The sequence below is a fragment of the Balaenoptera physalus genome (genome assembly GCF_965194825.1).
Source record: "Balaenoptera physalus genome assembly, chromosome: 12".
In the NCBI taxonomy this organism is placed as follows: domain Eukaryota; kingdom Metazoa; phylum Chordata; class Mammalia; order Artiodactyla; family Balaenopteridae; genus Balaenoptera; species Balaenoptera physalus.
The window spans coordinates 69,408,375-69,434,995 of NC_138897.1; the positions used below are offsets into that span (position 1 = coordinate 69,408,375).

Consider the following 26,621-nt stretch of genomic DNA (forward strand, 5'->3'; position numbering starts at 1 on the left):
CTTCCTCCCTCCACGGGGAGCGGGCTGGAGCCTGGTGCTGGGGGTCCCCAGCTCGGGGCTCTCACAGGTTGGCCACACCTAAGGACACACCTGCCCTTGCCGTCGCCCTGCTTCAGTTTTCTCTGGCCTGCCTTCCGTGCCAGCATTTACAGGAGACGGATAGCGGCTTCTGCAGGGAGGAAGGACTCCAGCGGCCTGTGTGCCGGGGGCAGGGGTGGAGGGTGCAAATGGCCTCCAAGGAACCCAGAGGCGTTTCAGAGCCGCTGTCCTGCCAGGCCCCGCCGGGCACTGTGAGAGGCCAGGCCGTGTTGCCCAACGCATGGGCTGCCCTTGTTCTCCCTCACTGGTGACAAAGGTTGACCTTTACAACGGAAAGACAGGTGGAGTCAAGACAAACGTTTTAATCCCGTGTCTGCTAGAACGTTGGGTGAAGTTGAGTTCAGGGCAGTCCTGCCAGTTCAATTACCTTCCTGATGTGGGGAGGTGGGGATTACACCTCCGCCAGCCTCACCTGCTTAGTCTCGGGATCTGGGCAGACAACATGCACCCCGTCATTGCTTCCTGCCTGCTGGGGGATGTGTGGTCACCCCATACCATCACAGGACGGGACTCCCATCCCCTAAAGTGAACCCTGTACCACATTGGAAACTGTGTGGCCTCCTGGGATTGCGCCCCAGGCTGCTCCTGGTCCTTCCTTCTCAACGTCTCCCCCTCACCCCTGCAGGGCGGCAATGCTATGACCTCCTGGTGATTGGCGGGGGATCCGGCGGCCTAGCCTGTGCCAAGGAAGGTACGTGTCCTGCGTCCTGCATCCCGCCAGCATGGCAGGGCCTCCAGGCTTCCGGGTCCCCTGGAGAGGGCAGTGGTGCTCTCCGGGCTGGGTGGGGATGCTCCTTAGCAGCCACAAGCTGAATGCATTGTCTCTGCAGTTGGCCTGCTCCTCCCCGCTACAACCCCAGGCAACCACTGATCTGCTTTCTCTCATTGTAGATTAGTTTGCATTTTCTAAAATTCTGTCTAAATGAAATCATGCTGTGTGTATTCTTACTTTCCGGGCTTCTCCACAAAGCACAATTATTTGGAGATTCATCTGTGTTGCTGTGTGTATCCAGAGTTCACGCCTTTTCATTACTGATAAGTATTCCACTGTATGTCTAGACCACGTTTGGTTGGTTCATTCGCCTGTGGATTGGGTTGTTTCCAGTTTTTGGCTGTTGTGAACAGTGCTGCTATGAACATTCGTGTGTGTGTGTATGTGTGTGTGTGTCTTTGTGTGGATGTGTGTTTTAAATCTCTTGGATAATCTCCTAAAAGTGGAACAGCTGGGTCATGTGGTGTATCTCTCATTTAGGTATTTTTTCATTTATTTCAGCAATATTTTGTCATTTCAATATACAGGTCTTTCACATCTTATGTCAGATTTATCCCTAGTGTTTCATATTTTTAAAACAGCTTTACTGAGGTACAAGTCACACACCATACAGATCACTCATTTAAACTGCCTATTTCAGTGGATTTTATATTCACAGAATTGTGCAACCATCACCACCACCAATTTCAGAACATCTCATCACCCCCAGGTACTCTGTACCCACTGGTAGTCACCTGTCCCCCTCCCCTCCTCAGCACCAGGCTACCACTAGTTTCCTTTCCGCCTCTATGGACTGGCCTGTGTTCTGGATGTTTCATAGAAACGTGTGGTTTTGCTCTCACTCAGCATGATGTTTTTGGTGTTCATCTGTGATACAGTGTGTGTTAGTACTTCGTTCCTTTTTTAGGGCTGAATAGTGTGGATGAACCACATTTTGTTTATCCACTTGTCCGCTGGTGGATGTTTGGGTTATTTCTGCTTGGGGAAGTTATGAGTAATGCTGCTCTGAACATTCCTGCAGGTTTTGTATGGACGTGTGCTTTTATTTCCCTTGGGCAGATTCCCAGGAGTGGAATTGCTGGGTGATAGGGTAGCTCAAGGTTTAACCTTTTGAGGAGCTGCCAGACTATTTTCCAAAGTGTCTGCACCATTTTATATTCCCACTAGGAAGTGTGGGGTTCAAATTTCTCCACATCCTCACCAACACCTGTTACTGTCTTTTCTATCGTAGCCCATCCTAAGTAGGTGGGAAGTAGGTGGTATCTCATTGTGGTTGACTTGTATTTCCCTCATGGTTAATGGAGCATCTTTTCATGTGTTTATTGGCCATTTCTATATTTATGGAGAAACGTCTATTTAGAACCTTTGCCCATTTTTAAGTTGGGTTGTCTTTTCATTATTGAGTTATGAGAACACACACACACATACACACACACGTATATTCTGGATATTAGATCCGTATCAGATGCATAATTCTCAATTACTTTCTCCCATCCTGGGGGTTATCTTGTCACTTTCTTGATGGTGTCCTTTTCAGCACAAAAGTGTTTAATTTTGAGGAAGTCAGTTGATCTGTTGTTTCTTGTGCTTTTGGTGTCACATCCAAGAAACAGCATCACGATCCAAGGTCACAGAGACTTAGGCCTGTTTTCTTCTGAGAGCCTCACAGCTTCAGTTCTTACATTTAGGCCTTTGGTGCATTGTGGATTAACGTGCAGACGTGGTGAGGTTGTTGCCTCCGGGTTTGAGACATGCACCTTTCCGTGTCACGGTCCCCCTTCAGGTGACACTCTCCCACCAGTCACTTTCCACTTCTACATGTTACAAACGCCACAGCACATTGTACAATTTTTGTTTAAACAGTGACCTTTTTTTTTATACTGATTTTTTTTGTTTGTTTTTATTTTTTATATATTTATTTATTTGGTTGCACTGGGTCTTAGTTGTGGCAGGAGGGCTCCTTAGTTGTGGCTCGCTGGCTCCCTAGTTGTGGCATGCAAACTCTTAGTTGCAGCATGCACGTGGGATCTAGTTCCCCGACCAGGGAACGAACCCGGGCCCCCCTGCATTGGGAGCGCAGAGTCCTAACCACCACGCCACCAAGGAAGTCCCTAAATAGTGACATTCGGAAGAGATTTCAGCGATAAGGAAAAAGCTAACACATCTGCCCATGTGGTCGTCATTTCTGGGGCTTCCGTTCCTTTCTGTGGATCTGAATTTCCACCCGGCATCATTTTCCTCCTACTGGAAGGACGTCCGTGAATACTTCTTGTCGTGTGGCTCTAGGGGTTATAAATTCTTTCAGCTTTTGTGAGTCTGAAGACATCTTTACTCTGCCTTCATTTTAAAAAGATATTTTCTCTGCGTATAGAATTCAAGGGGACAGTACAGCCGGCCCTCTGTATCCACAGGCTCCACATTCACAGATTCAACCAACCACAGATCAAAAAAATGTTTTAAAAAAAATTCCAGAAAATTCCAAAAAGCAAAACTTGAACTTGCCACATACTGGCAACTATTTATCATTTACACTGTATTTACAACTACTTACGTAGTGTTAACATTGTGTTAGGTGTTATAATCTAGAGATGATTTAAGGTAAAGGTTACTGCAGATGCTGCACCGTTTTCTATAAGGGACTTGAGCATCTGGCTGCTCCGGGTTGTCCCAGAGCTCATGAGAGCTCTTTCCATTGTGGATAGTTTCTATTCCTGTTTTCAAATTCACTAATAAAAGAGTGTGCAATGTCTACTTGACCATGAACCCCACTCGGTGCAGTATTCATCTCTACAGTTCAACTTGGGTCCTTTTTTCTATCTTCCATGTTACTTCTTGACTTTTTGAACATGTAGAATACAGTTAAAACACCTGTTTTACTTTTTTTTCCACTAATTCTGACGTTGGTGTCAGTTCTTGGTCAGTTTCCATTGACTATTTTTCCCTTTAAGGGCTGTATTTTCCTGCTTCTTTGCGTGCCTGGTAATTTTTGTTTGAGTGCCAGACACTTTGGACTTTACCTTGCTGGTTTCTGGATATTTTTATATTCCTAGAAATATTTCTGAGCATGTTCTGGGATGTAGCTACAGACTGTTTGATCTTTTTGAGTCTTCTGCTTAAGATTTGTTAGGCGCTCTGGCACTGTGCCTGGTCTAGGGCTAATTATTCTCAACTGCTGAGGCATGACCTTCCTAATGCTCACCCAGTGCTCCAGGAGTTAACGTTTCTCCAGGCTGGCTTCTGGGAGCAGCACTGTCCCGGCCTTAGGTACTTTCCCCTCTCTCTCCTCTGTCCTCTGTCCTAGGAACTCTCAGGCCGGGAGCCTGCTGGACCTTCCTGGGCCCCCTCTGTGCTGTGTCCTGCAGACTCTCTGGTCGCGGGGCTCACCTCGTCCCTTTCCTGTCTCTCAGAGATCACTGGCCTTTGTTTTCGTTTATTCAGTTTCTTGAAACCATTATTTCGTGTATTTTGTCAGGATTTTTGGTTATTTTGAGCAGGAGGCTAACTCTGGTCCCTGTTGCTCCATCCTGATCAGACCTGGGAGCCAGGCATTGGTATGTCTGAGGTGTTCCCTTGGCCGGAGACTTTAAATCAAGCACTGGGATCCCATCTTAATTCAGTTGAATGAAATGGTTTTGTTAATGAAGGCTTCTAAAATTTGGTTCTAATCTTGGTAGCTGGTAGCCATGAATCAAGCATGTTCTGTAGTGTTTCAAACACCCGTGGGCTCGTGACATACAAGTGGGGCGTGCCCTCGGGGCCGTCACAGCCAGGGACCAGGGCTGGCTGATGCAGTGTCACAGGCGAGCCAGCGGGAAGCCCGTGATTAGTCCTGGCCTCAGAACCTGGGGCTTGTGGCTGAGGGAGCCTGCTGACAGCTGGGGGCTCTAGGCAGGGGTGCAGTTGAGGGAGGCCAGGGAGGGGGCTCCAGGCAGGGGTGCAGTTTGAAGCCCTGGTCTTGGGGCCTGGCTGACCTGGACCTGCCATTTGACCTCCGAGCTTCCATTTCCTCACCCTGAGAGGAGGCAGCAAACGTCCACCTGGGGGCTCTGACCAGGGTAGACCGAGGGCCATCCCACATGGTGTCTGGGGAAGAGAGGAGTGAGGGAGGGCCTGGGGAGCGAGCCGGGGGCCTCCCTGCGATGCCTCCAGGGAGTGTGCTTGGGGTGGGCCCTGGGCCTGTGCTGGACCTGCAACCAGGTTGGGGGGGGTGCGTCCCAGCACTGCTGTGGTGGGTGGTGCAGAGCCTGTGGTCAGGAAAAGGTCGGGGTGCCCATCTAGGGGCAGCATAGCTGGGGGCAGAGGCAGTGGGAGACCCGGCTGCATAGCTCGTGGGCGGCTGCTGGCCCGGTCCTTCCCCAACCTCCTCTGGGCCTTGTGGGCTTCTGGGGTCCCCGACCCTGAATCAGTCCCTGGTTGTACTCACCTGCCTGCTTCTCTGGTCCTTCCAGCCGCTCAGCTGGGGAAGAAGGTGGCCGTGGTGGACTACGTGGAGCCTTCCCCCCGAGGTAGGCAGCCCCCGCCGGGAGCCGTGTGTCCTGGGGAAGGTGTGGGGGTGTCACATACAGAGGGTGGCTGAGCCCTGGACTGCTGCCCAGTCTCCGGACGGCGTCCTGCTTCTCGGGGAAGCTGCCATCACTGTAGGTTCCTCATCCTCCTCATTTAAACCAAGTCTGAATGCAACTGCAGCCGACGCGTCCACACGGCAGGTTCACCTGGGCCGCGTTGGAGTTAAAGCAACTAAAAGGAATTGGAAACAGCTGTAGAGCAGGGCTAGCCTGGCTCACCTGAACCCGGTCTGTGTGCTCTTCCCACCTCCCCAGGTACCCGGTGGGGCCTTGGTGGCACCTGCGTGAACGTCGGCTGCATCCCCAAGAAGCTGATGCACCAGGCGGCGCTGCTAGGGGGCATGATCCACGACGCCCCCCACTATGGCTGGAAGGTGGCCCAGCCCCTGCACGACTGGTGAGGGCGTGTGGGGGACGGCCGATCCCATCAGCGTCACAGGAGCTGCGGGCACGATTCTCACCCGGGAGCACCTCTGGGCCCCCAGCAGTGGGCAAAGTCTGGAGACGTTTTTGGTGATCTCCACAGTGGGGGCTGCACATCCCCTGGGTGGAGCCTGGGACGCTGCCACTTGCCCCACGGCGCCCAGGACACCCCTGGAAGGACGCTCGGCCCAAAGGCTGCAGTGCTTCAGGCCTGGCGGGTGGCACGTGGTCCGCTCGGAGCCCCTCGGTCTGAAGCCCCAAACCTGGCCCTGGGGCGGCAGCCGTGGGGACAGACGTCACCTTTACCACCTTGAGAAACCCCTCTGCTTCTGGGCATTTCTGTTAAGGGCTGTTTGCCTCTAATAATCTGTGATGGGACCACAGCTGACACTTGTGTGGTGGCTTTAAGCATCGTGCTTTGTGTCAACAGGGGGAAAATGGCAGAAGCCATTCAGAACCACGTGAAATCCCTGAACTGGGGGCACCGGGTCCAGCTGCAGGACAGGTACTAACGCCGCGCTAGGCTCTGGGCGGGTCCTGGGGCACGTGAGGACTCCCCAGGAGGAGGAGGCGTGAGACCTGGGTTAGAAAGCCCAGCCACCCTCGCCCCTCGTGGTGCCTGCTCTCCCCGCCTCACCGTCCCCTCCCTGCTGGGCACCCCCTTCACCAGCAGGAGGTCCGTGGGTGTTTTGGGGGGAGGGTAACTGGGTGCATGTGGGGGCCTCCCCTTCCTGGTGGAGGGTGTCCAGGTGACATGACTGACCTCGGGGGAGGCCCGGCCACCTCTGTCCTCACACACCGGGGCTGAGCTTGGGCCCTTAAGACACCCCTGCATGGCAGCTGTGGTCACCACGTCCCAGGGAACCCTGGGGAGACAGCAGCCGCGCCCCATGCTTCCCGGTGCGGGTCCACACACTCCTTTTGCCCCCCGTGAGCCATGGGTGGCCCAAGCTCACATTGTAGCCATCTGCCTAGTGCTCCCTATTTAATCCTGAGGTGATGCCTCATTTGCAGAGGAAATGTTTGAACATCCTATTTTTATTTTGCAGAAAAGTGAAGTACTTTAACTTCAAGGCCAGCTTTGTCAACCCACACATGGTTTGTGGTGTCTCAAAAGGTGGGGAAGAGGTGAGCGCCCACCTCCCGGGGCCCCTGGGGCAGCACGGGCCAGTCCATGGGTCCGTCTGTGGCCCAGGCGGGTGGACCTCAGCTCTGCTCGGCCTCAGCGCTGTCCTTGGAGATCAGCGCTGCTGGGATTGATATGATGTTCCTCTGGGGCCGAGGCCAGTCTAATTCTTTGTGAAGGAGGAAGTGACCACGCCAGGCTGCCCGCTGCTCAGGCGGCTGCAGCCCTGCAGGGGTTTGCGGGATTCCAGGAGACCTTACCCACCGTGTGATGCTGTGTAAACTGTGAAGTGCTTGGACTTAGAGGCTCTCCTGCCAGTCCCTGGGGCTGCTGCCACAGGGTCCACACTTCAGGGCAGAAGCTGTGATGGGGAAGCTGGTGGAGCCCTCGAGTGGGGACCACAGGTGACCCGGGTAACTGTGGCTTTCTCGGTTTCTTCTCAGACTCTCCTTTCGGCCGACCACATTGTCATCGCCACCGGAGGGCGGCCGAGGTACCCCACGCACGTGAGTGTCCTCCGGAGCCCCCACCCCCCCCACCCCGTTCATGGTCTGGTGACGTGCACCTCCCACTCCCCCCTTTCCTCCAAGTGGCCCTGTGCTCACGGCTGTCACTTTCCACTGCCCGTGCTCTTGAGTGCCCTCTGCTGAGCCAGGTTCCCACATCCCCACTTGGCTGAGTCCCCAGACCGGCTCTCGCGTTCCTCGGCTTCTGGGCCGGCCCCCGCCTGCCCTCTTCCTGTCCCCACGTCACTTCTTCTCTATCTCCCGTGTTGATTCCTCCTTTTTAGCCTCAGAATGTTGGAACGTTTGGGACTTAAGCCTTGTTCCTCCTCCCCCAAACCCAAATCTTGTTCTTTAGTTGACATGAAACTCACATACCATAAAATGCACCCTTTCAAAGGGTACAGCCCAGTGAGTTCCAGTTTACTCAGAGTCGTTCACCCGTCGGTCCCACTACTGAATCTCAGAACGTTTCATCCGCCCAGAACGAAACCCTAGCCCCGTTAGCCGTCGCTCCCGCCCCCCTCCCCCGGCCCCAGCAGCCTGCTCTCTGTCTCTGTGGATTTGCCTGTTCTGGACGTTTCACATCAGTGGGTTGAGATGCATGGCCTCTTTGACCAGCTTATGGCTGAGTGATGTTCCGCGGCGGGTGTGACATTCTGTTGTCCGCTTGCGTGGTGGACCTCTGGGTTGTTTCCATTTTGTTATGAGTGACGCTGCTGGGAGCCCATGTGGATGCGGGTTGTCCCTTCTCCTGGGCAGACACCTGGGGGTGGAGGTCCCAGGCCCTGGGGGCGGGGGGCAGCCTCACCGTTTACATCCCCACCTGCAGTGCGTGGGGTTCATCCTTTTTGGTTTCTTCTCATGTCTTGTGATGTTTTGCTGAAAAGTGATCATTTCAAATAAAATGACATGTTCACTCTGGAAGCTAGGATCTCCCTCCACTTTGGGATTTCGTTTATTGCTGCTTGGCTGTTGGGTGATTTTTCTGGACCGATTTTGTAAACTCTTTATTCTGTGTCCTGTGAGGCTACTGAGGTCTCTGCTCAGTGGCCAGCTAGTGATTGGGCAGAGATGTGCTTAAACACCAGACCCAGGAAGTACCCCCGTCTTTGCGAGGTGCCCCACCCTCAGCGCTCAGCCTGGTGGGGGACGCTCTGCCTTCGCCCCCACCTCCTGCTTCTGCGGGACCTGGAGGCCAGTGCTCAAGGCCACCCCAGACCCAGACATAGGCCCAGACAGGTGGATGGGTCCTCGCAGACTCTTAAATCTGAACCTCCGTCCAGTTCTGTGCTTCCACTGGAAACAGGAGCTGGGAGGGCGCCAAGGCAAGTACACACTCCAGTCCTCAGGACCGCGACGCGGCCCCTGCCGCTGTCAGCTCAGCAAAAGCAGCCTCCAGAGGGGACCAGACAGCTGTGCCAGGTGGCCCTGGGCAGGATGTGTGGCTCCGTAGGAGGGGAGGGCGCTTGTTCCAGTAGCCACATAGGCAGGGGCCAAGTGGTGACCATTAGTGATCCCTCACCCACAGCTGGGCCCACGTTGGCTCCACTCAAAGCCCCTGATGGCCGTGGTCAGTTCCTGGGACCCAGGGATCAGCTCAGCTCCACCCTGCACGTGGCTGCCAGAGCGCCTGCGAGGGGACTGGCCTGGTCTCTCCCTGCTGTCCACTTGCCTGAGGGGCGGGGGGGTGGGGGTGGGGGTGAAGCAGGAGCCTCGGGTCCTGGGGAAGCCGCTCAGCGGCCACTCTGCTCTTGGCTGCCCGCCCCGGTGCCTGCCAACACTTGTTGTGTTTTAGTCCCTTTGATATCCAGACCTTTCGATCTTCTTGAGCAAACTTAAGAAATTCCTGACTTTATTTTTTTTGCCAATTGGAACCATAAACTGTTTGAAATCCGTTTCCTCTCTCCCAGCACATCTGACTCTCAGGGGCCATAGAGAGGACGTGTCCTGTGTCCCCCACCTGCTGGGGTATGGGGTGACCTGGACAACTCCCGGGCACAGGGCCCACCGTGCTGTCCCTCAAGGGCCCCCGGTCGGTTGCATCCAGCCTCCAGCCTTCAGCCTGGCGCCCTGGGAGCTGGCCCGCGCCACTTCACCCCTCGCTCCCCACAGCCCTGGGTCTGGATCTGGGGGGAGTCCTGGAGATCGAGAGGAAGGAGCCGCTGCCCCGGGCCCCCCAGGCGCGGCCGTGTCCCCTGTCCAAGAGGCCGCACCCGAGGAGGTGCAGCCACATGTGGGCAGGTGGCTCTGGCCCAGTTGTGTCTGCAAACTGGGCGTCCTCGGAGGGAGCCCCGGGGCAGCCGGGGACGCGGACCTCACATTGACCCTTTTCCCGGATAGATCGAAGGTGCCTTGGAATACGGGATTACGAGTGATGACATCTTCTGGCTGAAGGAGTCCCCTGGAAAAACGTAAGGCCTGGGGGTGCCCAAGGGGCCCCACTCCCCTGTGCACACGGCCAGGCGGGGAGCACACGCCGCTGCCCCTCTGTAGCGCATTCTTTCCCGCCTACCTGAGGAAAGGGCAAAAAGCCTGGCCCTGTGCCCATTTTGGGCTGACACTCTCCCAGGACTGAGTCACAGTGCGTGGCCCTTATTGTCTGGGGCGCAGGTTTTCACCAGGGTTCCCAGGAGCTGCAGGTCCCAGCGGGTCCTCAGGGCCATCTGGGTGGGTGGGTAGGTGGGTGGGCCCTGGGGAAAAGCCCTGGTCCCCTTCTGGCTCCGATCGAACGTCCCCGTTTTCATCTGTTTGTCACCTGGGCTTCCCTGAAATCAGCAAAGGCTTGGGCTGCCAGAAACCAGAGCCCAGCTGTGAAGCCAGACCTGCAGCGTGACTGGCCCCCCCGTGGCCAAGGGCCGGGTTCACTCCTGGCATGGGGTCCAGGTCTGGATGCTGCTTCCTGGACACCGAGGGGACCTCATGCTCGCAGGGACCATAGAGGCCAGCAGAGGGCGACAGAGGCTCGGCCGTCATAGTGCTGGGCTGTGGGGGACCGGCTGCCGATGGCCCGAGGGCATGCCCGGGGTGGGCAGGTGTGTGCAAGTGTGCATGTGTCAGCATGGGTGAGGGCATGTATGTGTACACGTGAGCATGTGTGTGAACACGTGAGCACGTGTGTGAGAGCTTGCGCGTGTGCTCGTGCTGCGCTCTGCTTGTCCTTGCTATCCCAGCCTCACAAGATGTCCTTGTTCAGGGCTGGGCACGGCCCCTGGCATGGGGGTGGCTTGGTGTGACCTCCCACCACTCGCGGCCACCTCGTTGTGGAAGGCTGCAGTGAAAACCCCAACGTGCGTCTTCTTGTTGTCTCGGTGTTTCTTACGTGTCGTGTGCGCGGTCAGGGCTGTGTCCACAGTAGAGAACTGCGGTCCCGGCTGGGCATTTCCATGGGGCCTAAAGGGAAGGGAGCCTCTCCTGCTCCCTGCGGGGGTGTGGAGGGAGCGCAGCCACTTCCATCTGCGGTCAGGCTCCTGGCCCTGGCCACCGCCTCGCCTCCCACAGGGCCTCCAGGCTGTGGTTGGTGCTTCGACTTGGCAATAGTTGTTAATTTTTCTGATGTCACATTTATCACGTTTTCTCTTTACGCCATAGTATCTGGGTTATTTGTTGTTTTGTCTCTGACTAGTAGGTTAAATGTGGCCTGGTTTCATTTGCGTTTGCTATTATGTGGTCTTTTGTGCAATTACTGGCCGTTTAAAATCGAGTGTGTGAGTCGTGAGTGTGTGTCTGTGAGTGAGCGTGTGTCTGTGTCTGTGAGTGTGAGTGTGAGTGTGTGTGGCTATGAATGGGGGTTGCTCGCTCCTGGGCTTGCTCTCTGGCTTTTCTCTTTCTTATCTTCCCGAAGGTTTGCTGTCAGGGCTGAGATCCCGTGTTGTTTACAATTGCAGATTTTCTCAGCTTGTCCTTTTAACTCATGTAACATACAAATGTTTTGGTCTTTTTTTTTTTAAGTGTAGCTTAGGCTCTTTTACACTTAATGGCTGTTAGATTTATTGCATGTTCAGGAGGGCCTTTCCCCCCCAAGATCGTTTTTGACAAAAGCCCTGGATTTCCTGTGGGTCCTAGGGCCTTGGGGCGTCTGCAGCACATCTGCGGCAGAGACAGGGTCCCATGCGTCCACCACCAGCCCCTCCCACAAGCCTGGAAGCTCCTCCAAGCGGAGCCCAGCCCTGCTCTGGCCCTGATTCGGGGTCCCTACCGCTGCGCAAGTGCCCAGCGTGGTCTTCAGACCTGCGTTGTTTTCTTGCGCATTGATTTCTCTGGGTCACTGAGGCACTTTGCCAGCCTCTCCGAGGTGGACTGTGGAGACCGTGGTGCCGATGGCCTTCAACCTGCGGCCGCCTGGACACTGGCTCCCCGCTTGGTGCTTCTGGCCTGGCTGAGGCCGCCCGTGTGGCCTGGTAATCTCTGCCCATCACCGAAGGCCAGCAGTTTCTGAATCCTGGTCTTTTGTTAAATTAGTTCCTGTGTGTTTTATTTTCTCTCGTTTGCTATTTCCCCGTTACATTTTGAGAGCTAAGTCCACCTCCAGGAGGGGCCGGTGTCTGGCGGCTCTCACTGCCCGCTGCTCACCGGAGGCTGGTGTGCGGAGAGGCCGCACAGGCCGGAAGGAGGCCCGGGCGCAAGGGCCCCGCGCGGCTGCCCCCAGTGACCACGTGCTGGGGCAGCGGCCTGCGCGGCCGGGAAGACAGCCCCAGATATTGGGGTCAGGAAAGTGTTTATTTTCTTCAGAAAAAAAAACGTTTAGAAGACTTTTTTAAAAAAGCTCTTTCGTTTAGAAGGAATCTAGGTATGTTATTGTTTAAGGAAAAAAGTGTTTGCAATGTATCAGTCACCCGTTCCGTTCTGAGCATGATTTATGTGAGGAAATGGTTTTTTTAAAAATTAAGCTGGAGAGATATCCCTGTACGATGCTTCTGTGAAACGCAGCTTTTGTGCGGAGCTGTGGATGCAAGTTGTAACAGTGTGATACGGGAGTCAGTGTTTACTCCTTACATTCCTGCCCGCAGTCAAAATAAGCCCGAGGGTCTACAGTAGCATTTCTGTATTTTATCAGCTTGGGCTGGGCTGGGGGGGCCTCTGCTCACACTCCGAGGGGCTGTTTCTGCCAGATTTATTTGCCTTATAAATATTCCCCGTGTTTATTTTAACTCGCCTTTAAAATGGAGCTGAAATGAATATGGACCCGAGGGCTGCCCCCGGCCCTGGAGGCCTCCTGAAGCCGGGCGGGACCTTCCCACTTGGCCCCGGCCAGGAGGCCAGCCGGTGGCCGAGGGTGCCCAGCGTGCCTGGCCTCGGCCTGCAGCGGTGGAGCCTCTACTGGCCGGCTCCCAAGGGCCCGTGGGCGCCGCGGCTGGACCGTCCTTCAGGGGCGTCTGCATGAGGCTGGGTGGCCAGCAGCTCAGGCCTGGAGATCCGGCCCTCAGCCTCCGCGGTTGCCCCACCCGCCTTTGCCCCTGAGAGTCTTGGTGCTCTCTGGATATCCTGTGTCCAGCTGCTCCTGGGGGCCCCGAGCTCCATGGCCCCAGCATTTCCTGTGCTGGCAGGACAGCTGCAGGGCCCCCACGCTGTGTGGGTGCACCCCCGGGGAGCGGATCGGGGCCTTCAGACTCAAGAGGCAGGTGGAGAGCTCTTTAAGCTGGGGCTCCAAGCCCTGAAGGAAGGCTTTGTTTCTGCTTCCTCCCCCTTCAGACTTTAAGGAGAGAGCCAGCCCTGTGATCAGTCTAATCCCACTGCAGTTACACCTTGGAGTACAGTGTTTGCAGCACCGAAGGGCACACAGGGGGGCTCCCTGAACACACACACAGCTGAGCGGGGCTCTGGGTGCAGGTGGAGCCCCCGTGGGGTGTCCTGCTGCAGTGTGAGGCCATGTGTCCAGTCCTCAGAGGCCCCACCTCCCCAGGTCCTCCCTTTGCCAGCAGGGCCTGCCCTGGGCACTTTGCCTTGGCACCAGCTTCAGCCCCACCCAGGCTGGGGTCTCCTAGGTGGGGCAGGGTGGAGTGAAAACCAACACTGTTGACCGTCTTTCCTCTTGGAGACAAGATGAGGCCCAAGGTGACCATCAGGGCCAGTGGATGCCTGCCCGCTGTGAGGTTTCAGCCGCCCATGCTTGGTCAAGGACGCCCACTGAGGCCCGGCCTGGCTGGCGCCTGTACCCCAGATGTGCCCTCTGTTGGCGGCTCGGAGCCAGTAGCCTGGGGCTGGGGGTACCATGACCTTGAGGTAGGAGTGGGGGGCCCACCCCGCCTCCCTACCCTGCTCCCTGCAGGGCTTGGGGAGGTGCCCGGGGCTGCAGGAACAAAACGCTTTTGCCAAAATCAGGAGACCATGTTGCTGCGTTGCCTGGAGCTGGGCTGCGGGCTTCAGGCTGCAGCCACCCCCCGCCAAGAGGGTCTGCTCTATGGAGACAGGAAGGCTCGGACGAGCAGGACAGCCCAGCAGGCGGGCAGTGGGCTCCCCGGCACCTGCATGGCACGGTTGCCCAGGCCATGGCCACCCTGAGTGGGAGCACAGGGCACCATGAGGTCCACACGGATGCTCTTCATTGGTCCTTGCATTGGGGCAGGATGTTCAAAGCAGCTAAAGCCTGTTTGCATTTTAAGTAACTCGTAGTTTCATATTTTAAAGAAAGGCTTGTCCCCTTCCCCATACACGTCAAGACTCAGGGAGGGCAGGTTGTGTAACGTTGAGTGTACCCACGCGCAGACATGTGCATTGTACCTATGTGTGTGTGCCTCACACGCCGAGCTCTCCCCACTCACCCTGCACAGGATGCCAGCACGGTCCTGTCCCAGCTCCTGAGAGGAAGCCGTGTGCCAGTTGCTTCCCGCAGGGCACCGGCAGCAGTATTCCCAGAGATGTGCTGCTGTTTGAAATGGAATTATATCATTAGTACCTGCTGGGATCAGAGCTGACATTTGCTTATCCATCCTTGCATCACCTCCTCTCGTTCAAAGGCTGAGGGGTGATCTGACAAGCCCACCCACACGCCGCCCGGGCTGGGAGTCTCCACTCTGTGTTCAGTTCTGTTCATGTGTACACGTGTGCAAGTGTGTGTGTGTGTGCACATGTATGCATGCAGGGTGTGTGCAGCTGAATAACAGGAGAGGATCTGCTGGGTCCCAGCGTCCTGTGTCCCACTCCCCGGCTGCCCTTGCTCGGGGAGCTGACTCTCCCAGCGACAGGCCTGTGTGCAGTAGGGCTGGGTGGGCATGGGGTGGGCCGTCTGCCTGGGCCCCGTGGTCCCAGAGTGTTCTGCCCACAGACAGGGCTTCCAGGAGCTGCCCCACGTCTGGCGCTCCCCGTCTGTTTCCAGCCTGGCTGCAGGAGGTCCAGAGGAACCCAAGGCAGAACTTTCCTTAGGAGAGAAGGAAAAGCCTCCTGCTTCTTCTGACTGGGCTTCGTCCATGTTTGTCCCACCTCCAGGCCCATCCCCGGGACGTGCTGTTTTGTCCCTGGCCACTCATTCCTTCGCCACCAGGCAATTTCCCAAACCAGCAGCTCTGTTTGTCATTTACAGCTGGAGCTCTGGGAAGTGGGTTTTGTACATTGGGACTGCCTGTTTGAACAGTTAGCCGCAGGGACTCCACAATAGTGACATGTCAGCTGACAGGCGCCCTGCATGAAGGCTGCAGGGCCCCGTCCCCCTCAGAGCCCCACCAGGGACGGCTGTGTGCATCATGGCGGCCACGTGTGAGACTCAATTTCTCTCTCTCTGTCCATCTCTCTTACAGGTTGGTGGTTGGGGCCAGCTGTATCCTTTGCTGCGTGCAGGTGACAGACAGATAGACAGCTGTGTTCACCATCCTGAGAGTGGAAGCTTGGGCCCCAGGCCCGCCTCCCCCCCTTGCCGCACTCTCTCCCATGGGGCTTGCCCTCTGCCACCTGGAACCAGGCACTTACAGGCACTTACAGGCCCACTCAGGGCGGATGACCTGTGCTCGAGGGACAATTTGAGGTTGACCTTTGAGGCTGGGGCTTCCTGGAGGCTCTTCCTGAGCCACTCGCTGGCTGGGCAGCTGGACACAGCCGTGAAGCAGACGGTCCTCCCTGGAGAGCAGCCCCACTCAGGCCAGTTCCTTAAGAGGGAGTAGTAACACCAGGGAGGGTGGAGGGCGTGTCTGCAGGGAGATGGAGGCACTGAGGTCTGGGCACGTCTCCTGTCCTTCACCACACAGGTCCCTTGGTTAACCTCCAGGGAGTCTGGACAGAGGCCCCGTGGAGACAGAACCCGCCTGGCCTGTGGGTGCTGAAGGGAGTCTCCACCTTGCCCTGGACGTGCGTTTGAGAGATGGGGGTGGTGGGGAGGGTGTCTCTGCGGCCAGTGTTGGAGACTCTTCTGGGCTTCTGGGGACTGGTGGAGACGGGGGCTGCTGGCGGGGGCACCGGGGGTCTTGCTGCCTAGCTCCCGTTAGTGTTCCTTAGCCTGCTCTGGCAGACGTGGCCCTGGAGTGCGCTGGCTTCCTCACTGGGCTCGGCCTGGATGCCACTGTCATGATACGCAGTGTCCCTCTACGGGCCTTCGACCAGGTAATGCCGGGCCGGTGTCCCCTCCACCTGTGGCCCACCTGGGCAGGTGCAGGTGTGGGCTGGGAGCGAGGTCTCAGTCTTTTTTTTTTTTTTTTTTTTTAAATTAATTAATTAATTAATTATTTATGGCTGTGTTGGGTCTTCGTTTCTGTGCGAGGGCTTTCTTTAGTTGTGGCAAGTGGGGGCCCCTCTTCATCGCGGTGTGCGGGCCTCTCATTATCGCGGCCTCTCTTGTTGCGGGGCACAGGCTCCAGATGGGCAGGCTCAGTAATTGTGGCTCACGGGCCTAGTTGCTCCGCGGCATGTGGGATCTTCCCAGACCAGGGCTCGAACCCGTGTCCCCTGCATTGGGAGGCAGATTCTCAACCACTGCACCACCAGGGAAGCCCGAGGTCTCAGTCTTTACAAACTCGCCCTTGAGTCAAATGAGGAGATTGTTGGCAAAATAAACACCTGCCAGCGTATTGCAGCAAGGGTCAGCACGTGGGGAGCGTGGCAGGGACCAGAGGGACACCGTGGGCATGCTGGCCAGCTCACGGGCCGTGAGGTCAGGTCACCCAATAGTAAGCGGCCGGCGTGTGTGGGCAGAAGTGCTGTCCTGGCTTCCTCGCAGAGCCACCTGAGGTCTGAGGAGCTCCGCTATCCAAGGGCAGCATGGACAGGGAGCAGGCGGCAGCTGGCGAGGCCCTGGGTGACCGTCACGGGAGATGGTGGCCCGGCCACCATGGACTGGAAAGACGTGATGCTGAGCCAGGCCACTGCAGCCTCGCCACCTCCCCGTCCACCACGCAGGGCAGCACCGGCCCTGGGGCACAGACTCTCTCCCTGACGGCGGACGTGCCCACATAGTGAGCACGTGGAGTTTTTTTTAAACCAAAAACCCTCCGAGGAGATGTCACTTTAAAATCCAGGTCTGGGTTGTCATTGTCAAGACACCAGGCTCCCGGTGCCCTGCAGAGATTGCAGCTCTGGGGCAATGCACCCCTCGGTCCTGTCACCTGCTCAGTGCACACGCCCGAGCACCTGCCACGGGGACACACGTCCAGGGAAGGCCTCGAGCCTCATGCTGGACACAGGCGGAGATGGGGCCCGAGAGGCAGAGGCCCGCAGGGACGTGGAGAAGGGGGCCGATGAGGCTGAGCTGGAGAGCCGGGTTGGCTGGTGGTCATGGTAGCAGGAGAGGGAGAATCTGCATGTGGTTGGCACGCGGAGACAATGGGGTCACCAGGCTGGAGTTGGGGGAGCGGGGGGAGAGCAGTCTCCAGGTGAGGCCTTGTGGCCTGCCCACCTGTTCTGGGGGACAGACAAGGCTCCTCATGCTGGGGTGGCCCCTGAGTCAGGGGAGTTAAACACTGACTTGTATTTTCTCCTGATGGCTTGTTCGAGCCCCCACCGTGGCCCTGGGGGCACAGCTGCCTGGGCTGAGAGGGAGGAACCCCCTGCAGCGCCTCCTTATGCCATGCCACCTCCCCTAGCAGTTCTTGGTGAGAAGCGGAGGTACCCACCTCCACTCCTAGCTCCCCCGCTGCTGACCCCAGCCAGGGGTCCAGGCAGGCAGAGCCCGGGAGAAGGGGTGCGTCTCTGCCATTTCAGTGAAGACTCAGTTAACTAACATCTAAAGAGAGTCCAGAGGTCACATGCACCCTAACCGAGGGGCTTGGGTCCTCAGATTTGGAGGGGGTCGGGGCGCCAGAGGCTCTCCCGGCTTGGCCCTCAGCTTCCGTGGAAAGCAGGGCACTCGGAGCGGGGCGGCCTGTGTGAGGTGTCCTGGAAGAAGATGTGGGGCCCTGACCTCTTCCTTTGGACAGGCTCCCCTGGGGCCCTGGGCCTTTTCAGGCTGTAGGCCCAGGTCCTCTCCACAGGCCTCAGCAGTGACACTCCCACTGCTGCCCGGTCCTCAAGGCGTGTCCTCTTGTGCTTTGCAGCAAATGGCTTCCTTGGTCACAGAGCACATGGTGGTTCACGGCACCCGAATCCTGAGGGGCTGCACCCCCTTGAGGGTGGAGAGGCTCTCAGACAGGCGGCTCCAGGTCACCTGGGTGGACCTCGCCTCCGACAAGAAGGACACAGGCACCTTTGACACCGTCCTGTGGGCTGTAGGTAAGGATGCTCAGGACCCCGTGCTCCTGTGCGCACTTGGGGGACCAGGCGAGGGACCATGTGATTGTGCGTGCACTCGGGGGACAAGGTGTGGGACCACGTGCTCCTGCGCGCACTCAGGGACCAGGTGCGGGACCAGGTGCTCCTACGCACACTCGGGGGACAAGGCGTGCCGCCTTCCCCTCCATTGGGCATCTTGGCCCCCTTCTCGCCACTCCCGGCGCCCGTCACCCTGCTGGCTCTGGGGTGGGGGGGTGGATAAAGGCCATAGGGCGGCCCTGAGCAGCCTCGCTCCTCCTCCGTCCGAGCACACTGTGCTCTCCTGGTCTTTCTTCCCCAGCGCTCCTCGTTCTGGAAATGAAAACCAAGGAAGAGCTGTGGATGGTGGGTCGCAGGCAGCTGGGTTTTCGTTAGGGAGACTAGTTAGTCCTACGGGCAGTTTATCGAGGCCTCGCGTACATTTCCTACTAACTTTAAACCTTGGTGTAGATGTGTATTTTTAGTAAATTAGACTTGTTTTCCACCGTAGCTTCAAGATAGCTGTTTATAACATACAAACAATAACAGAGTTTTTACCTTTTTTTAACTGTTTTAACGTGTGAGTAACATAAAATTTACTATCTTAACCATTTTTAAGTGCTCAGTTCAGTGACATTAAGTACATTCACACACCACCCTCCATCTCAAGAACTTTTCATCGTCCCAAATGGAAACTCTGTCCCCATCAGATAACCCCCCACCCCCTCCCAGCCCCTGGCCCCCACCCTCCTACTTTCTGTCTCTGTGACTCTGATGACCAGGTCCCTCAAGTGAGTGGGACCCTACAGTGTTTCCCTTTTTGTGTCTGACTTAGTTCACTGGCATTGTGTCCTGGAGGTCGTCTGTGTCGTAGCCTGTGAAGGTGGGCAGTGCTGCATATGGCACACTAGGCTCATCCGGGCATTTGCCGGTGGACACTTGGGTTGCTTCTGTCTTCTGGGTGTCTTGGAAAATGCTGCTGTGGACAGTGGCACGCAGAAGCCAGCTGCTGTTAATACGTGAATGTAATGGAGATGCGAACGTAATGGAGACGTGTAGCTTCTAGCCAGCTTCTCGTTGCTTCTGACGCGTCCCCTTGGCCGCCTTCAGCTCTGTGGGTCATCTTGTGTTGGGAGTGGGTGTCCTCCCGGCCTTGCCAGAAGTCACACTTTGCAGATTTGCAAAGGCAGCGTCTAGTGATAGGGCAGAGGCCCCGGGCCTTTCCCAGCAGGCGTGGGCTGGCCGCCACCCTGCCTCCTGTTCCCCGAGAGGCATGGGTCCACCTGTTTGGGGGGCGTGAAGGCCGAGCAAGCGTGGCCACGCAGAAATGGCTTGTTGGTGACCTTGTCGGGCACACTCCCTCCCAGGCTGGGCCCTCCCTGCACCCAGCTGCCCCCACGGAGAAGGGGAGAGTGGATGTGGGGGGCCCCTGCCAGGGCCGGGACGGTCAGCCTGGAGAGGAATGGGCTTTGAGGGTGGAGCAGGGAGTGCAGGCGCCGCGAGGGGCTCCCCACAGAGGGGCTGCGGGTCCTGCTTCCGAGGGCGTGTGGGCTCACCTGCCGGGACACCCACCTGCCTTGGTGCCTGCGGCCCATGGGCTTGGGACCCTTTTTCCTGATCTGTCAGCTTGCATTTTAAACGTAGGGACGGTCAGTGTCTTCGTTCTCCCGTGTTTCCAGCCCGTGGGTCTCTTCGTGCTGAGCCCGGTCACTCGTCCCCTGTCTGGGCCTGGGCTCTGAGTCCATGTGGCCGTCAGACTTGTTGTCCGGCTCCACAGCACTCGGCGAGTGTGCCGAGCCCTCAGAGGGCCTGTCCCCCAGCGTTTGTCCACCCCAGCTCCCCGGAGGTGGGCCCGGGCAGCAGCGCACTTCTGAGAAGCTGAGATGCTCAGAGTAGTGGGAAATCAGAAAATGAAATAAACTCCGGAGGAGTCAGCGATTCACTTCTGAGGAACAAAGCAAAGATCTGAAATGCCCCAGAGTGAACTTACTACCTCTTGACCAAGATCCGCTAAATTACCAGAGGAAATGTTCTCAACCAAATTGTAAAAGTAAATTTTATGTAGGTTTATTTTGATGAACGCTACTCAGACCCAGAAATGTAAACTGATGGTTATTAATTTAAAATCCGTTCTAACTGACGAGGTGGCTAGTTCCCCCTCCCACTTGCACCCCATCCTCCCGCTTGGTCCCCAGTGCCTTTGTACTGAGGCGGGGGCTTGCACCCAGATGCCATCAGCTGAGCCCACGCTGCTGGCGGCAGCCAGAGGGTGAGGAGCCGGGCCCTCGGAAAGTCTCAGGGTCCTCCCAGTGTCCAGACGACCCTGGTGGGCGGCAGGCAAGGCCCCGGGAGCCCTCCCCAACTGGGAGTTTTGTTTTCTGTATTTTCAAAAAGAGCATCCCCCAGACAGTCTGCCGGGCGTGATTGATGCTGGGGGTGGAAGCTTTTCACAGTCCTTGGCCTCTGACCTTGCTTTCCGAGGCGGCGCTGCGGTGGCGGGTTCCTGGCACACCTCCTGGGTCTGCACGGGCAAGTGCTGGCGGGGCCACTGCTCCCGCCGGGTTTTGTAAACATTCAGGAACCATTTCCCAGTTTAACAACTGGGAATGTTCTCTGCCCATTTACCAGGTAAGCCTTGAACCAAGCGTTATTTCTACTTGCAACAAAGGGTGATCCTGGAGGTCAAAATACAATCACCTGGGCGGCATGGCCGAGGAGGCAAAGAGCTCGCAGACCATAGGTCTGCCCAGACGCCAGTGCTGCATCCACACCGGCTGGACTTGACGTGTTAAAAATGAAAAGGGAAAGATGCGCCTCGTGCCCTGTGGACGGTCCACGTGGACGGCCTTGGCCACAGCCGACGAGGCTCACAGACGCGGGGATGGGACGTGGGCCCTGCAGTCTGCCAGCCTCTTCCTCGGTGCAGCCTTGATCTCCACGTGGTGGATTAAACACATTAGCAGCTAAAGCAGTTAATTGCTGTGCAGGGGGCCGGCTCATTGTTTGTCTGTGAATCACCCACCCACACCAGGTGTCTTAGATAACAGGCTGGGAACTCGCAGGAGGAGGATTTCCTGTCTGCAGATGTGCCGATTACGGTGCTGAGTGAAGACAGTCAGCCCGCCTGCCGCAGGCTCGTGTTCACCCGCACAGTTAACCACTTGTGGCCTGGAGCCTGGCTGTGGAGCGGGGGCGGGAGCAGGACTGGCTGGCCCTGAGTGGACACCTCCGAGCAGGAACCCTCAGCTTCCATGTAGCTTCCTCTTGTTTTAAAGAATGGCTGGAGCACCATGGCCTCGGAAAAACCAGGAGCTGAAACAGTCCCAGGCTCCTCAGCATCTCCAGCCTCCAGGGAAGGATGAAGGCTCTGGCACGTCCATCCCTGGGCCACAGGAGCCCTGCCCAAGTTGGAAGAGCCCACCCAGGTGGCCGCTCTTACGGGGTCCAGAGTGCCTGCCTCGAGACAAGGCAGGGGGAGTCAGCCCCTGAAGCCATCTCCTCTTCTTCAGGCTTTGTCTTAGCAAAAAGCCATTGCCGTTTACCTGTGTCATGTTTGAGCCTCAAACGTGGGGAAAGGGAGCTCGTGAGACCTGGCTCAGGACTGGAGGCCAGCTTCCCAACTGCACCCAACGACCACACTGAAGCCCTCGGGCCTGAGGACACAGTGATGGGGGCCCAAGGTGCCCAGGATGCCTGCAGCCGGGGCCCCTTCTCCGTCCAGGGCTGCCTCTTGGAGGTTGGGGAGGAGCTGGTAGTCTGAGCGCGGATGCAACCTGGTTGGGCCAGCCTCGGGCCAAGGCTACCAGGCCTGTTCCCTGGGACCGCGTCTTGCTGTGGCTGCGGGAGACCCCTGTGTGGCTATGTTCTCTTAGGTGGGGACTCCACAGTGGCCTGCCTGTGCCCCCTGGGAGGGTCACCCAGGGTGGGTCCCTGCCTCCCGGCACCTTGCAGGCTGCCTGTGCACCCTTGCTGCGGTCTGTCTGACCACAGCCCGTGCTCACCTTTCACACTCCTGCCGGCACTTAAATCTTCCCTCGTTACACGATCCCCCTGCTCGTCGGGAAGTGTGCTCCAAGGAGGCGTGAAATTGGAGGGAACGCCCGTCTTCCTGTAACGGGAGGCAAGGGGCACGTGAGAGGATGTGTGTCTGGTTGTCTGCGTCCCCGTGTGCCGCAGAGCAGGTAGCCATGACCAGCAGCTGGTGGTTCTCCCAGTGCGACCAGAGGAGGCTGGACTGGCCCGGTCGCACCGAGAGCTCTCGGGCGCAACGCTGCCCTGGGTGTCCTGGGCAGTCTGCGCTGGGAGGGAGGGCCATCCCAGCTTCGAGGCACCGGGGCTCACACAGTCCCCCCAAGGGACTCTGCCCAGCAGGCGAGGGGCAGCTCCAAGGGTAGGGTGTGTGGACATCACCTCGAAGGAGGAAGCTGGGTGTCTGCTCATACGTGGGCTTCTAGTGCTCTCGTCATTTGTAGTAAGCACGGCAGCGAGTCACGCGGGTTTTAAGGAAGAAACTCTTACAAGGCAAGAGAATCACGAGGATGCGTATAAATGAATGAAAAGGGCAGGATCGGACATTCTCAAGAGGAGACACAGCTAATTTAACATGTGGCCAAAAAAACACCGAATTTTACTAGTAGTCAAAGAAGTGCAAATTCAGTCCTCACAGTCCCCCCTCCACTGCCCTGCAAATGAGCAGAGCCCACTGCCACTGAGGAGGGGGCAGCCCTGCCTGTGCCCCGAAGCCCCCCTGAGGATGCCATCCTCATCCTGGGGGCCCACCAACCCCGTGCAGGACGAGGAGCAGGCAGCCCGCGTGCCGGACAGGGCAGTGTGTGACCGTGACGTGCAGGGTGACCGGGACGGGCCTCCACCAATCGTGGGAGGAGCACTACCTGCACACAGGGTGCAAGGGAGGCGGTCGGAGGACGACGTGACCGTTGCCATGTAAGCCCAGCCTGGGCCTGAGCTGGCATCCGAGCGACCAGCCACTGGGTACCCCCCCGGACCCCACAGCCGTTTTCCATCTTCCTCTGGGGCTCTGGGCCTGAGCTGAAAGGGAGGGCATGACCCCCTGCTCTGAGCACGAGGGGGCAGCGCGGCAGAGGGCGTGGGCCTCTCCCTCCCCGTGTGACCCCTGTCCAGGGCTTGCCCACCCCAGGCCTCATCCGTAAGGCCCAGCTTCCAAGCCCTGAGGTGCCCGCGGCTGCCCCTGGGGCTTCGCCTGCTCCAGCCCCTCCCTTCACTGTTCATTCTGGAAGCGTCAGTGGAGTGCCTGCTGCATGCGGCCTGTCCTTCACTGTACTGCCCCCCACCCCCCATCAACCATCCATTTATTCTTTTTACCAGTGGCCTGGCTCACACATCCCACATACTTTCCAAGTTCACGTACACAGAGCGTCCTAAAAAATCCTGGCTTCAAAATGGACTGCAGAGGCCACCTAACTCCAGCATATGTTACCGTCTCCTGTTACTACTTTCAAATTTATCTTTATTTCCTTCGGGATCTGGGATATGGTTTGCTGGCATCTGCAAGGTGTGTAGTTACCATGGTTACCACAGGCACAGGAGGAAGCACTCTTGACCTCCTGTGACCAGCCAGGCAGGGGTGCAGGGGAGAGCCCGGGACAGCGTGGCCGGCGTCAGAGCAGCTGGTCCAAGTGCTGCCGGCTTTGCCCTCGGACTCTCTAGCCCCAGCCCAGAGTGTCACCGGGAGGCGCAGGGCCCGGGGGCCTGGGGAGGAACCTGAGGACTGAGCTATGAGCCCCTGCATAAGGGACTGTCGCCTACTAAGCCCATGCCCTCCAGTCCTGCCTGTGGGGCCAGCTCCTTCCTCTCTGGGAGCACAGTCCAGTCCCCTCCCAGGTGCCCACTGGGTCCCCAGGCGCCTTGGCAGGATGCTGGGCAGGCGGCAAGTCCCACTCTGCACTCATGGGTCTCCATCAGGACCATAGGGCCAGCACTGGTGCCGTCAGAAGGTGGGGCCCTCCTGGCCTTGCACTGCCCGTGTCCAATCTGACGGCGAAGGGCGCCAGCCCTCAGCCCCTGATTCCTGGGGCCGAGCCGAATGCAGAGGCCGGAGCCATCGGCTCAAGAAGCAGGCTTAGCTGAGCCTGTGTTTTGACTTCCCGCCAGGAGAGCAGCTGGAGACTTAAGGCTCCCCTTCCTGGGCTCCACCAGCCGCCACCCGACCTCTGGGGCCTGAGCCGTGGAAGCTGTGGAAAGTGTGCCTTTGAAGTCATGCGTCCTGCCGTCGGGATCCCCCAGCCACGGTGACGGGGGCCACCCGCTGTCCCCCTGGGGTCGGGCAGGAAGAGCGGCCCTTGCCACCCTGGCTCGACGAGGCCACATCGTCTGAACTGGGAGAGAAAGGGTGGTGAGGCAGCTCAGCTGTGACGGGGCCCAGGCTGTGAGCACACGGAGCCGGCAGTGCCTGACACTGCCCCTCCTGGCCTCTCCCCCAAGAGCAGGGTTCGTGCTCTGACTGCCTGCAAGGATGGGAGGGTGTGCAGTGCAGGCCCTGGAGGTCTTGGAGCTGGGGCTGCCCGGGGAGTCGGGGGGCGAGGTCGTGCACACTGTCTGCCTCCTTTGGGTCAGCTCGTGGGCCACGGGTGCCGGGGGAACGGCTGCTGCCAGATGTGGGGACACGAGGCCACAGCCTTGTGGCAGAGAGAGGTAAACCCACGTGGAGCACCGTCCTGCCTCGCACAAGCTGCAGGAGGGGTGTCTTGGTGGGGGCGGAGGCCAGCCCAGGGGGGCCACGTGAGGACCCTGAGACACCCCTGCCGGGAAATGCACGCAGGGGATGGGACCCCAGTGTCTGTGAGGCCTGGGTCCTGTTTCCGACTTCTCCTCAGGCTGATGCCTTCAGAGGCTGCAAGGTCCTGTCGGGCTGAGCCTGCGGCCGTGCTGATCCTTCCCATCCATCACTCCACCATGTGGCCTGGGGTCCCTGGCCCCTCGGAGTCCGGCCCCTTCAGTGGGGAGGGGCTTAGGGAGCACAGTCTGGGGCTGGGGGCACATCGCCCTTGGTTGCTGCTGCTTCTACACCGTTTCTGTGGTCAGAGCCAGGAGCCTTGTATTTTTAAAAAATCATGAATTTCCAATTCAAAGTTGACGTTATGGAGTTTGAACCGTCCTCTTTGAGTGACATGTAGGACCTGTTAGCATCTGCACTTGTGGGGACGTGACCCTCGGAGGTACAGTTCCAGTGTGGGTTCGCAGGGTCTCCCAAGTTGTCTTTCCACGTGTTCTGTTACAATAGACCCCTTTGTTTTAGGTTGTTTATGGGTTATAGGGATTTTTTTCCACATTTAATTTTACTTTTTGAATATGTATACGTATAAACTGTGTATATGATTTAAAGAAACAAAATTGTATCATAGGATGTGTTTAGGAGGGTCTTGTTGCTGACTCTCCATCCACCCCATTTCCTCCCCATTCCTGCTCCGTCCTTTCATTGAGTCTCTATGCAGGTGTTTGTGTGTGCACATGTATACACACGTGTGTGTATACGTACATACATGTGTGAGCGCGTGTTTGAGGCCCTTGGCACTGTTGGTGCTTGATGTCTTACCAATTCTAAGTGGACATTCTGAGAAGGGTTTTAAATAAAACAAGGAATCTCGGTCAGAACCACTAACAAAAACCTCCCAGCCTTGCTCTTTGTGTCCTTCAGGCCGAGTTCCAGAAACCAGAGGTCTGAATTTGGAGAAGGCTGGTGTGCGTACCAACCCCAACACTCAGAAGATCCTGGTTGACGCCCAGGAAGCCACCTCCGTCCCCCACATCTATGCCATCGGAGACGTGGCAGAGGTACGGCCTGCGCTGCTGCCTCCCCCAACCCCGTCCCCCAACCCCGTACCCCTACCATGTGGCTCACACGGGCTCTGCGCTGAGCCCCAGGAGGACTTGGCATCACCCCCGCCTCCACGCTCCTCCTCTCTGTGGACGGGCGGGCGGACAAGGGGGCACCGTCCACAGATCCTGCCGTGAAGCTCCTCACGGGTCAGCTCTGAGGGATGGTGTCTGTTTGCACACCATGCAGCAGCCTCAACCTCCTGGCCTCGGTTTACCTCTGATCTTGGGCGGTCAGCACCCCCATGAGCCTGGCTTGGGAGGCATCGGTCAGTAGCCCCACTTACGGGCCCAGCAACACTGGGGGCTGCTCAGCTATGGGCCCCAGCGCCTCAGGATCAGTCGGCCTGTCCTGCACGCGTGCATCGCGTCCCGAGGAGGGCAGTCAGGGCAGGGTCCCAATCATAGGCTGGGCCCCCAGACCTAGCAGGCCTCTCCACGGTGCCGCCACAAAGCGCCACGAACTGGGTGGTCAGAACAGCAGAATTTGTTCCCTCCTGCTCTGGAGGCCCAAAATCCGAGATCAAGGCGTCAGGGCTGCTCTCCCTCCTCTGGGGAGGACCCTCCTCGCCAGGTCCAGCTTCTGAGGCCCCGGGTATCTTCACAACCATCTCCTCTGGGGCCTGCCTGTC

The 26,621-nt window shown here is 57.7% G+C and overlaps 2 protein-coding genes across 7 annotated transcripts in view; both read left to right on the forward strand.

Annotated features, from left to right (window-relative positions):
* TXNRD2 (thioredoxin reductase 2) overlaps window positions 1-26,621 on the forward strand; it is a 34,490-nt gene that overhangs the window by 2,091 nt on the left and 5,778 nt on the right. For 4 of the 6 annotated variants that reach the window (XM_082416999.1, XM_082417000.1, XM_082417001.1 and 1 more), the window contains exons 2-12: window positions 725-790; window positions 5,320-5,376; window positions 5,692-5,833; window positions 6,290-6,364; window positions 6,909-6,987; window positions 7,429-7,491; window positions 9,832-9,902; window positions 15,222-15,241; window positions 15,926-16,017; window positions 17,943-18,117; window positions 25,811-25,947. In XM_082416999.1, coding sequence (XP_082273125.1) covers window positions 725-790; window positions 5,320-5,376; window positions 5,692-5,833; window positions 6,290-6,364; window positions 6,909-6,987; window positions 7,429-7,491; window positions 9,832-9,902; window positions 15,222-15,241; window positions 15,926-16,017; window positions 17,943-18,117; window positions 25,811-25,947 — 977 coding nt within the window. Of the gene's footprint in view, window positions 1-724; window positions 791-5,319; window positions 5,377-5,691; window positions 5,834-6,289; window positions 6,365-6,908; window positions 6,988-7,428; window positions 7,492-9,831; window positions 9,903-15,221; window positions 15,242-15,925; window positions 16,018-17,942; window positions 18,118-18,457; window positions 18,691-24,267; window positions 25,332-25,810; window positions 25,949-26,621 lie in introns of those variants that run through there. The other 2 variants (XM_082417004.1, XM_082417003.1) reach the window with 2 other exon arrangements.
* GNB1L (G protein subunit beta 1 like) overlaps window positions 16,578-26,621 on the forward strand; it is an 80,522-nt gene continuing 70,478 nt past the window's right edge. Inside the window, exon 1 of the mRNA XM_082417008.1 lies at window positions 16,578-16,595. The gene's annotated coding sequence lies outside the window, so the exon portion shown is untranslated. The remainder of the gene's footprint in view (window positions 16,596-26,621) is intronic.